This window comes from Phyllopteryx taeniolatus, chromosome 10 (genome assembly GCF_024500385.1).
Source record: "Phyllopteryx taeniolatus isolate TA_2022b chromosome 10, UOR_Ptae_1.2, whole genome shotgun sequence".
Lineage (NCBI taxonomy): Eukaryota > Metazoa > Chordata > Actinopteri > Syngnathiformes > Syngnathidae > Phyllopteryx > Phyllopteryx taeniolatus.
Window position 1 is genome coordinate 12,849,192 of NC_084511.1, and position 12,189 is coordinate 12,861,380.

General features: G+C 40.5%; 1 protein-coding gene across 1 annotated transcript; it reads right to left on the minus strand.

The window, feature by feature from the left end:
- Nucleotides 1-8: 8 nt before the first annotated feature.
- si:ch211-247j9.1 (uncharacterized) lies at nucleotides 9-11,367 on the minus strand. The gene is made up of 3 exons (XM_061788634.1): nucleotides 11,303-11,367; nucleotides 4,508-5,320; nucleotides 9-246 (listed from the first exon to the last, which is right to left on the minus strand). The coding sequence occupies exons 1-3, from the start codon at nucleotides 11,365-11,367 to the stop codon at nucleotides 9-11; spliced, it is 1,116 nt and encodes a 371-aa protein (XP_061644618.1).
- Nucleotides 11,368-12,189: the final 822 nt, after the last annotated feature.

Below are 12,189 nucleotides of genomic sequence, written 5' to 3' on the forward strand. Positions count from 1 at the left end.
ATACTTTCTCAAAATCTCCTGATGATGTTTTCTGTTTTCTTTGCTTCATTGTTGAGATCACCAAAGGTGTCGAAGAACTGCTCCATGTCTTTCTGCAGTGCCGAGTTGCGTAGCTCCGCAGCAGTCCGCGCTCTTTCGGACTCTGTGGTCTTTGCTTGCACAACTTGGTACCAGTGACGCTGCCGTGACAGGTTTGTTTTCAACAGAACCACCTCCGCCTGCAGCTCCTTGTTTCGCTCCTCTAGACTGAAAGTAAAGACGTGCATCAGAAGGACAAGACACGATCAAAGACAAGAAAACGCTCAGGTCAGTTGTCTGATGGTTGCTTTGGTTTGTTATGGTATGATAGCATTTTTTTTGCCAGTCCTCAGTCTATGTGGGAAATTACTTTTCAGAATCACTTTATTCGCCAAATAAAACAGGTAGCAAAACAAGTCTTTGACTTGGCAATCAGCACTAAAAAAGACACAATAATTCAAAACAGGACTAAACAGGCAGACGGACAATTAATGCACATTAGCAAGAGTATATAAACTGATATAATGATGACCTTGTCTCAATTTACGCACAGATTTACTGTGTGTGAAATCTTGGCCTCTACCTGAACACAAAGCTTCCATTCTCTGATATGAATGGCAAAAAGCAGATACACTGGTTAATTTGACCTTAATTCTGCCATTCACTGGATGAGCATTTAATTGTTCTGCCTGTCACTGTACAGACTGGAATAGATAGATGACGATGGTGATTTACTCCAAAAAAAACATTTGTCAATAATAATTTTCGGACCTATGAATGAATTTCCCACAGCACGCATGGTGATCTCTCACGGTTTGAGCTACCACGGCACAGTGGTTGGGAATCATTGTACTAGACCAGTGGCGTCAAACTCCGTTTTATCGTGGGCCACATAGTACGGTTTCCTTCCAGAGAAACCATATGAATGTTTCATCGCCTGATCATAGTTATATATACGCACACAAAATGATGGATAACTACTTTTTAAATCAGAAGTCAAGGATAATAGTTTGTTCAACTATTGTTCACATTACTGTAAAAAGGGGTTTGGTAACAACAACAAAAATGCTTGCAAAATCTCATTATTATTATTTAGTAAATATTATGACGTTAAATTTTGGTACAGATTTTAGCAAGAATCATGGAAGTTGACGGAAATGACTTGCTTTCAAAAGCCACATAAAATGTGTGTGAATGTGGCCCCCGGGTTGCGACTTTGACATGATTGCTATTTGGTTTTGTGATATCCACTTGATACTCTTTTCATCTGAGAGGTGTTGCTTGAGGATTAAAATATATATATGTTTTTTTATTTTAACAGTATTTGAGATCCTACTGTATCTTTTGTGTTAATGTTCTTTACTTGTTTGACTCTGTATCATGTATTTGGAGTAAATACTGTATCATTGAGTCATGTGGAGTAATGTGTGTATTGGAATATTATGTGCTGTACTATTATTTTACTGTTTATTTTATGTAGAGCCCAGGAAGAGGAGCAAACTGCTCCGACACAAGCTAACGGGGATCAGTCATTATTTTCACCAAAGGGGGGGGGAAGCTTAACATTGAGCTAAAACTTCACCAAAGGTCAAACTAGCAACTTACAGCACAATGAATTGGGACAAAATTCACAAAAACATCTCACAGTATCACAAACACTAACCTTGTTCCTCATCGGTGGTTAGGTGAAGGAATCAATGTTTTATAGCATTTGGGTCCATTCATTACTCTTTTTCTTCTCTTCTAGGTTTACTTTCGTTTTCAAAATTCACTGGTGTCGTGTGAAGTTACTTTTCGGCCCAAAATGCTGACTTCCGGCGTGTACCCTTCAAAATAAAAGGCTACATGCTTAAAACAGGAGGTCAAGTTTAAACTTGGACATGTAAACCATTTGACGTGATAAAACAGTCCCAAATAACTATTTTAACAATGCTATATGTAACTTTTAGCTGAAACAATAAATATTAAGGCCCGAAGTCAGCTGGGATAGGCTCCAGCGCCCCGTGACCCTAACCAGGCTAAGCGGTGTTGAAAATGGATGGATGCATATTGATACTGGTTATGAAGAACCCCGAGTGAAATCTTCATTTTAGTCTGTGCTGCGGGATGCTTAGAAAATGGATGTTCATAATTTCGAAACCCTTTATTTAAACAATGCACATTTTTTTGACCCATCCCCCCTAAAATATTCGTAATCGAGAATCATTTGGAACCGGAATCATGAGGAAACGGAATCGGGATCAGAATCGCTCAAATTCAAACGATGCTCAACCCTTGCTATGACACGTTATTTTGTGATTGATTCTGATTCCTATCTGTTTGTCCTTTCGCCACAAGAAGTCAGTGTGTGGAAACAGCTCATTTTAGCAACCTATTGTCGTTTGATTGATTTTATACGATGAGGTTTTAGAATATAATGATCATCTATATAATATACAGTAGTATTAGCAAATAAATCCATTTCGGTACAAGTTACTCATGGATTAACAGCTAACAAATAAATATAAATCTATCTCTGTATTCTCTGTCAAAAAGTTTATAATTTGTGTTCAGTGACAAGATCATTATAAATAAAGTCTTGACTTTTCAGTCATAAGACAAGTAGCAGACAAATACTGATCAACTTAATAACACTGCCATGGGCGCCCGATCCCACAGGGGTCCTGGGATGCCGTGGTGGGGCCTCCCTTATTTTCATTTCTGAAAGGTGGCAACCCTATCCGTACTAGACAGAAGGGTGATGCTGAATTTCCAAGCTGTTTCACCGATGACATTAAATGTGGGCGGCACATGATGTCAAAGTTGTAACATTATTTGGAGGATTCACCATGGGGGTGGGGGCTCATTCATCTCTGTTCGTTCTTTTGGTGTTTAGTCCCTGCTGTCGGCTGACCTTTTGCCGAGTCGTGCTCCATCTATATTAGTAAAAAGGTATGTGTTGGGACAAGGTCAGCAGCAGCATGGCCTCTTAATTTAGCACACCCTGCTTGTGCCATGTGTTATTTCCATATGTAACCCACCACAGACTTTCATCCAACAAAGGTCTTGAAAATATTAACCTAACACTGAATGTGTCATTGACTACACATTTACGCATTTGCACTTTGAATTTCCATAACTCTGCAACGGTTTGCGTAATCAGAAAGATTCTAACGGTTTCTGAAACCTTAGTTGTCAGAACTTTTTCCCTGTATCATTTCACATGTTTACACACAACTTAATTTCTGATCTTATTGTTCTACTTTCTTTGTCTGTATGGATTACTTGGGTTGTTCCCAACATATGGTGAAATTTTCAGGTCAATAGCACCTTTGGAAGTATATTTAGTGAGAAAAGTGGTGCCGATTTATTTAGAATCCGTTACTGCAACATTACCAAGTCTTGTTTGTGTAACAAATTATTCTGCTTGCGCAACTGCAGCGGGTTCATCGCTCTGAGTGCTTGTGTGTGGGTCTCCCCACATAAGACACATAGAAGGTTAACTGTTTATTAACCATAACCACAGCGACACACGTTATTCAGCAAGCAGATGAGACACTTGAGCACGCAGCGTACGAGCGAATGTATTTGATTGACAGGTGAAGGGCTGTCTCCGGCGCTTTCAGCAGACCTTGCCCACACGGTCCTGCAGTTCGAGAGCGGGCCTTATTTTTTCATGATTTCAGAGCCTTATTTTACATAAATTGTGATTTTCTTTTTTTTGTGCATGCGAAAATACTTTTTGGGCCTCCTAGGTGCATCTTTAAAGTTGTTCTGGTTTTTAAAATACAATCACTGTGATCAGTTGTTATGGACACATGTATAGTCGGTGATAAACTGAAACCAATTCTTCTTGAGAAATCTGAAGTTGCTTTGTAAAATCATTTTAATAAATGACCTTAAATATAAACACTTTCCTCGTGTACTTGTATAGCCTCACATTAAAACAAAGGGAAAATATTCATGTTGAGTTCATTCCCTGAAGAATACAAGGACCACTACAAAAATGCAGCTCATTCCATAATACTTTGTCCTGTTTGACATGCTTAAGCTCAATTGTTTTCCCAGTGAGTTTGGTTATCAAGAAAACTATGGAAAATGGCTACATATCAGCTCTCAAGTTAAACTCTTAGGAGATTTTTTTGTTGTCACCATTATATTTGTCCAAAGAAATGAAGAAACAAGGGTGGGCTAATATATATTTGTCCCATTACTGTATATGGTCATTGGGCTGCATCAAAGAACCGAGTGGGCGGTAAGTGTCCCTTGGACCATACTTTTCCCACGCCTGTTTTAATGTAATGTTTTTCCCACGCTTTGTAATGGAAATTCTGGACTTAAGGAGTTGAATAGTTTGTAGGACACGATGCGGGGTGACCTGTAAGACACAGTTGACTGGACCCTTACACACTTTAAATGTAATTCTCAGGAAATGCACCAATCCTACACTTGGTGGAAATGTGTTGACATTTCGATTTGGGCATTTATTGAAAGAATGATTGCAAATTACCTGACAATCCGGGCCTCATACACTTTATGTTGTCTGACGATTTCCTGCTGGAGGTTGGTGAGAAGGCTACGAAGTGCACTGGCAGAGGGGTCAGCGAGTGGTAGAGGAGGAGGCACCTTAGGAGTCCAATGAGTCTGCTCTGGTTGCTGGACCTCACTTTGGGCCCATGGATTCCGGCGATGTCGCTGAGGTGAGTCTGACTGTTGGAGCTGCAGCATCTGGTCCCCGTATACCAATCCACAGGCTACAGACTCCTGCTGATGCCCAATATCTTGGCTCTGGTTGTCTAAACCACTTTCTGACCAAAGGTCGCTCGCTTCACCCCCGACCATCTCAGGAGCCCGCATGTTTTCCTGGAAATGCTCTCTGAAGCTTGATTCCATCTCAAAGACGTCTTCGATGCGGTCAAGGGTTTCAGGTCCAGGAAGGTTATCATAAAACGACAGAGTGCTCCGATGTTCTATGCTTGGTGTCGGGCTGGGGCTGTAGTACAGTTGAGATTTTTCTCGCCAGTATCCCCCCTGCTCGTCCCCCTTCTCTCCTCCTCTCGCTCTGTTTATTCCTGGATCATGCACCAGTACTCCCAAACCTCCTCTCCAACCATAGCAGGAGTGATCTGGCCTGCCGCCAGGCACTCTTCCTTCACTGACCCATATGGGAACCTCAGCCACAACCGGGGCCAGAACAGTCCGAGGGCTGCAGAGGCCAGGGGTCTGGTTACAGCGAGGTGCACAACTTGACTCTCCCTTTCCCTGTCCCTCCCTTGCTGGGTAAAAGGTGGGCAGTTGTCGTACTGATACATGAGATTTGAGCCTTGGATTAACATAACATAAGTTAAGCCTTGTGGCTATGTTATGGAGTCTTCCTGCTGATGGGGTCAAGAAAGAGAGGGTGAAGGTGTCGGAGCCCTCCTACTCTTTGACACTGCTTGCAGAAGGGACATCAGATTGTTGTACTAGGGGTGTAACCACACACCGTGCATGACTCATATCAGCTGTATTTGAGTACAACTTCTTAGTGAGTGAAGAGCCATGCCTGAAGACACTCATGCACAACTGAGATTTCAGAAATAGACAGTGGCTGTGTTCACTGTATGTATATCAAACACTTAAATGTACCCCGTAATTTATTTGAATTTTCAACAATAGATAGAGACGTTTTCTTGTTAACCAGTTTCATACAATCAAAATGTTGATTTTTAAAAGTATTATCTTTAAAAATGAAGTCTGCCATCTGCCTCACAGTTCTGAGGACCCGGGTTCAAATCCGGCCTCGCCTGTGTGGAGTTGCATGTTCTCCCCGTGCCTGTGTGGGTTTTCTCCGGGTATTCCAGTTTCCTCCTACATCCCAAAAACATGCATTGTGGGATGATTGAAGACTCTAAATTGCCCGTAGGTGTGAGTGTGAATGGTTGTTTGTTTCTATGTGCCCTGCGTTTGGCTGGCGACCAGTACCCCTCATCTCCCCCAGTGTCAGCTGGGATAGGCTCCAGCGGGCCCATGACCCTAGTGAGGATAAGTGGTATGGAAAATGGATGGATGGATGGATTAATTTAATGACTTTAATGATATCTTAAATTATGGAAAAGTGGACATATTTTTTTCTGTTTGTATTGGTTTGTTTGCCTTTTTTTCTTAGAAGCACCACAGCAAACTACAGCCACCATTAACTCATTCACTGCCAGCCTTCCCAGGTAACATGGATATTTGACTTCTAAAGCCGTCAATGGCAGTGAATGTGTTAATTTAACAAAATACAAGCTTTATATTTAACAGTAATTTTATATACAGGTACATCTCAATATTAATATCAGAAAAGTTATTTCCTGTTCAGTTCAAAAAGTGCAATTCATATACATTAATTAATCACGGGAAAATACTTTGCAGAAGGTCAATTCGTACCAAACATCTACATTTAAAACCTTTTTGATTATGTAATATTCTAATTTCTTTACAATGGAATTGGGGTTTTCCATACGTACACTGCATTCCAAATTATGATGCAAATAATATTTTTCTTCGATTTTCCTAAATAGTCGACACAAATGACAGTCAGCGTGATTTTGAAGTTATCAACAGAGCATAATTGGAACATTTCTGAACAAACCTCCCAATGATGACAGTATTTTTGGGGAAAAAATAAAAACTTAAAATGCACTGTTCCAAATTATTATGCACAGCAGAGTTTAAAGACATTTTATAGAGTTTAAAGAACTGAAATAGTCATATTATTTAATTTTTATTTTATTTAATTTGCAGCTTTGGAAAGGTCATTTACTGAAATCAAAAGCTAATTTAATCAAATGTTTTTAAAATTTGTTGTGTGTAATAATTTGGAACAGTGCATTTTAAAGGCACAGTAAACTAATTTTCATAAAAAAAATTCTAATTACATTAAATACGTTTGAAGGTAAGTGCTGAAAACATGCAGAGACAGAACAACTTTGCACAGAACTTAGCACTTCTGGGGGGGCGGGGGCTAAAACAGATGCACGATGACGCAACCAGGAAACACCAGGAGTCGGCCCGCCCCACTGTTTAAGTATTTAGCGCCCTCATTTTAGCTATGGCGATTCGGCATAATTTTGCATCTATCGGTACAGCGTGCAGTCTGCCATTTCATAACCTGAAAAAAAAAAAAAAAAAAAAAAAAAAAAAAAAAAAAATATATATATATATATATATATATATATATATATATATATATATATATATATATATACACACACACACACACACACACACACACACACACACACACACACACACACACACACACACACACACAAAATGGTTATTTGGGCAGCAGAGTTCTTTCTGTGTGCATGGTGCGTAGCGCAGCAGCGGCAATCGGGACTGTTTTGGCTGCTCCACGCCAGGTATGTCAAATTTACAAGTCATTTTTTTGGGGATCAGTTTAATAGGTCTTCAAGTTTTTTTTATTTGTCAAAAAATAGATACTAGGAGGTGTGTTCAAAAACATTCCAATTAGGATGTAACAGTTGACGAATTCAAAATTATGCTGACTGTCATTTGCGTCGACTATTTAGGAAAAGCAGAGAAAAATATCATTTGCATAATCATTTGGTAGGCAGTGTATTCATCTTCAGGTATTTGCTGGATAATACAATTGGAATCGTGTCAGTTCCAGAACTGCCCCATCGTGCATTGTGCCATTGAATCTCTGGTCCACAAGGTGGCGGTGCAGAGTTTTATAACGCCTCTGCCAGGTTCCCTTCCAAAGAAGACTCCATAACCACTCAGCTAAAGTTAGATTGATTCGTTTTTTTTTTTTCCTTGGAGGTGACGTTTTATTGTTCATAAATAAATTTAGAACACACGTTTTTATGTACAATAACTAGCCTGTCTTTTTGGAGTGTCACACCAGGTCTCTAAAGTCCCACACTGGCATAATTTTTTTTTGTCGGCGCATATTCCCATCATTTGTGTAAAAGCTTAAATTTGAGTATCAAGCAAGGGTTAGAGTTTCATGGAGGTTCAGCGTTTCAAAGTACGGTTTCAAGTTTGGGTTTCTACCATTGGTTCAAGCCAGGTTTAGGGTTTTAAACAAGGTTTAAGGTTTCAAATTAGGGCTTCGTGGCCAGTGTTAGGGTTTCAAGTCGGGGTGTGAGATTGTGTCTATGTGTTTGTGTTGACCCTAGAAGGGGGAGTAAGCACCTTCCTTCACTCGTCCTTTTTCCTTCCTTCTTTCCTTATCCTTTTCATCCTTTCTTCCTTCTCTCTATTCTTCCTTCTATCACTCCTTCCAATTTCAAAAGTGTTCCGTCTAAAAGTAAAAGTATGTAAAGTTGTAGACCGAACACATTTTAAGTGAACATACTTTTGTCTCACGCTGTATACAAAAGGGCAGCTCAGTGAAGTAGCGGTTAGCACGTCTGCCTCACAATTCTGAAATTTGGGGTCGGAACTCCTTCCCAAATGGAACCTTCATGTTCGCCCCGTGCTAGCATGGGTTACAACTAGTACAGTTGTGTGCAGTGTTGACTATTGCACATTTATGTACAGATCACACATTTAATGTTGCTCAATTTGCATAAAAACAGATGGTATGGTCGAATGGGCCACTGAATGGATTATTAACTGTCCATTTAGCAACTGTGTGCATTCTTTTTAAGCAGATGAATAAGGTCTGAAAACATCTTACTGCGAGTAGCCGAGATAGTGAATACATAAAACCAATCAATGTTGGGAGTCAGGACGCTTCCATATAGAGCAGAGTCACTGAATGATATTTAGAGGTCCACGCCCTGATCAACCTCATCCTGGACTGTTCAAAGTGCAACAGAACAAATATAACATGGCATTTACTTTAACTGTTCCTCTACTATGTGATGTTCCAGAAAAAAAATGGCAAACAACCTTATGACCTTTACCTTTCCTCACCTTTTGACCTTGTCACTTTTCAGAGCTGGTGCGCCACTCACGCAGAGATGTCGTTATCTCCAAAAGCTCTCATCATTCTGGCCTTTCTCCACTTCCTGTATGTCTGCATAATTGTTTGTAGCTATGATGACAGACCCCTTGGTGACACGGAAACCCCAAATAATAAAGGTGGATGGGCTTGAAGTGGTGTATCTCATACGATTTATCAGGGGATGCTTCTAGGGGCAACACACAGGTCACATCTCTTTGTGCTGCTCAGTGGTGGCAATTGAGCAATAACGGTAATGGGATTGTGTGTGTGTGTGTGTGTGGTTTCAAGAAGGAGTGCACTGGCCTTTGATTCTGTTGCCTGTGTTGTTGGGGAATGGAGGCGATATCGGGATGATTTTGTGGCGTTTTCACTGTCAGTAGCGGTTTCTGGCATATGTAATATGTGCAGCCGTGCTTTGTTGGTTGTGCTGAATTGATGTGTTTATGTGAATATGGCTTTTATGCCAAAGTATCTGACTTCGATCTAATAATCAAAAGTGCTAGTACATTTTATTTTCCTAGCATTCATTACTTGACTAAAAAGACAAAGATTTAAGTAGTAAGTAATCCATAATATATACATGCTGATAGATTTTGTACCGAATCTAACTAAATCACAAGAAAAAATAAGTTCCTTTTCCCCCTGAAATTGTCTTCTCAATTAAAACGTCCATCCATCCATTTTCCATACCGCCTATCCTCACGAGGGTCGCGGCTGTGCTGGAGCCTATACCAGCTGACTCTGGACGAGAGGCGGGGTGCACCCTGAACTGGTCGCCAGCCAATCGCAGGGCACATAAATAAACAACCATTCGCACTCACATTCACACCTACAGGCAATTCAGAGTCTTCAATTAACCTACCATGCATGTTTTGGGGATGTGGGAGGAAACCGGAGTACCAGGAGAAAACCCACCCAGGCACGTAGAGAACATGCAAACTCCACACAGGTGAAGCCAGATTTGAACCTGGGTCCTCAGAACTGTGAGACAGATGTGCTAACCAATCGTCCACTGTGCTGCCTAAATTAAAACACAACAAAAAATGACATGCCTTTGGTTGACCTGTGATGGTCAAAAGAATTGACTTTTAACTTACATTTCTGAGCTCTGATACATGTTGGATTACAAGATTCCTCAATTTGAGTTAAACCATTGAATTATGCTCGTGTGATACATAGAATGAACTTTAAAGAGGATTTTCTTTTAAACCAGAAATCTTTTAACACATTGGCTAAGAACATTTAATCTCAAATGATCCATTATATTCATCCTCGCAAAGAAGGATTTTTTTTTTTTGAATTTTTGATTTTTTTTTACCAGTTTTAGCATCTGACGTACTTTACGATGCAGCTTTATTTGCATCATGAAGCATCTATTTATGGCTTGCTCAGCCATTTTAAACAAGTGTCTATTTCTGAGGTTCCTTTTGTTGTCAGCATGGATGATTGGAGAGACAGACAGACAGATGCTCACAATGGGAGGATGAGGAACAGCACACTGGAGATCTGTGGGATTCATCTGTGGGTAGGACATGTTTCTGCCATGCTAAATCAGATTAGGTTGCCTTTATTTAACAGCCTCTCCCTGCACAATGTATGCATGCATGTAGTTATGACACATCCTTCGTCATGGGTCCATGCTCACATCATTGTTCATTATTATATGATCACTTGATTAATTTTACACTTCTAATATTACTCGTGTGTTTTTTACTCATCGGAGCATCACAGTTATTATATCACGAGGCAAAGTTACCATGGGAACAATTTCTTTGACTGAGAGCACTATGAAGCAAAAACCTAGCAACCAACCTGCCTCTATGTGAGGCAAGAGCCACACATATGTCACCGCCATTTTGTAAGTACGCAGCCCTCGCACCAGAGTAACAGATGTTCTGTTCTGGGGTTCCCTTTAAGCTGAGACGTTTGGAAAGTGTTCAGATTTTTGGCAGGAGAAGAAATAGTGGCAAAGAAAAATTGTCAAAGAAAATTATGCGCTAGAAAGTATATCATCAGTAAATGTATATAGTTACGTATGTGAATAATAGAAAAGTAACAAATGCCCCCAAAAAGGCTTTTAAAGGGTGAGTTTACAGTTTCTAAACTGCTAGCAAAGATTTGACTGTAGCGCTACCGTCAATCCCCACCTCCGCTCGCTCACGTCTCTGCCCAAAGAAACACCCCCCCCCCGCTCACTAAACTGGCTGCCTCAGAGTGCACTTCGGTAGGCCGCTAGCGCGCAACATTACCATGCAGCGCATGCCAAAAGTATTGCTAAATAAGAAATTTCATCGGTTTGATGTTGTATTTTTTTGGAATGTGCAATCAATTAAAAGAATACAAGAGGGGTGATCAACTTACCTGACCATCCCATGAGAACAGTGACGTTGGCGCTGGCGCTTGCAGCCAAATATGCAGCCGTCCATATTCAGACATCTGCGACATTGTTATATATCTTTACTAGGGCTCTGTACAAATCGATGGTGATTCAAATTGGGATTCAAATGGCCCTGAAAAAGCGATCACCGTATCAACATTTTTGGATTTGAATCATACGAATCTTGGACTATTGCCATGTCCTGTGTGAGTTGGCTTGTAATTGTGCTGCTTTGCCTCCCTCTGGTGTACAATAGACGTTTATAATTTACATAGCCACTCCCACCACACTTCATTTGTACAGCCAGGTTCATGACGCTTGTCCTGCATGCTTGCCCTCCTGTCCTGTCTTGTCCTGTCCTTCTCTCACAGGGTGTAGCACTACTGCACCATACAACACTCATATCTAATGTGTCATTGTTCTCTTTATATAATTATTTACTTTCCTCATCTTGGTTACAGCTTGCGCTGTGCTTTGTAGGTTGTTGTCTTCTTTTCTCACTCCCCTCTAGAAACCATTTTCTGTTCGACTGGTCGACTCTGATTCTTCTGATATCCATTCAAATACTAAGAAACCACAGCGGCAGCCTCAAAAGCAAAACTGTTCCGGCATAGATCCTCCTTTCTGCTTGACCTATCAGCTGAACAAAAAAGATGGCTGTTCAAGGGCTGTCCAATTCTTTATTTTGAACTTAGTTGATAACCACAGCTAAATAATTCATCCAATGAACTATAATAGTCTGCTTCCAAGGGTCTGCGGTGTCTCTCAGCGAGGCACTGTGTATGGCATCTTCAGTAAATTGGAGCGCATGAGAAATAATAATCTCTTTCGGTCATGCTTCCTGTCTCTACAGTAGTGGATTGGCTATTCT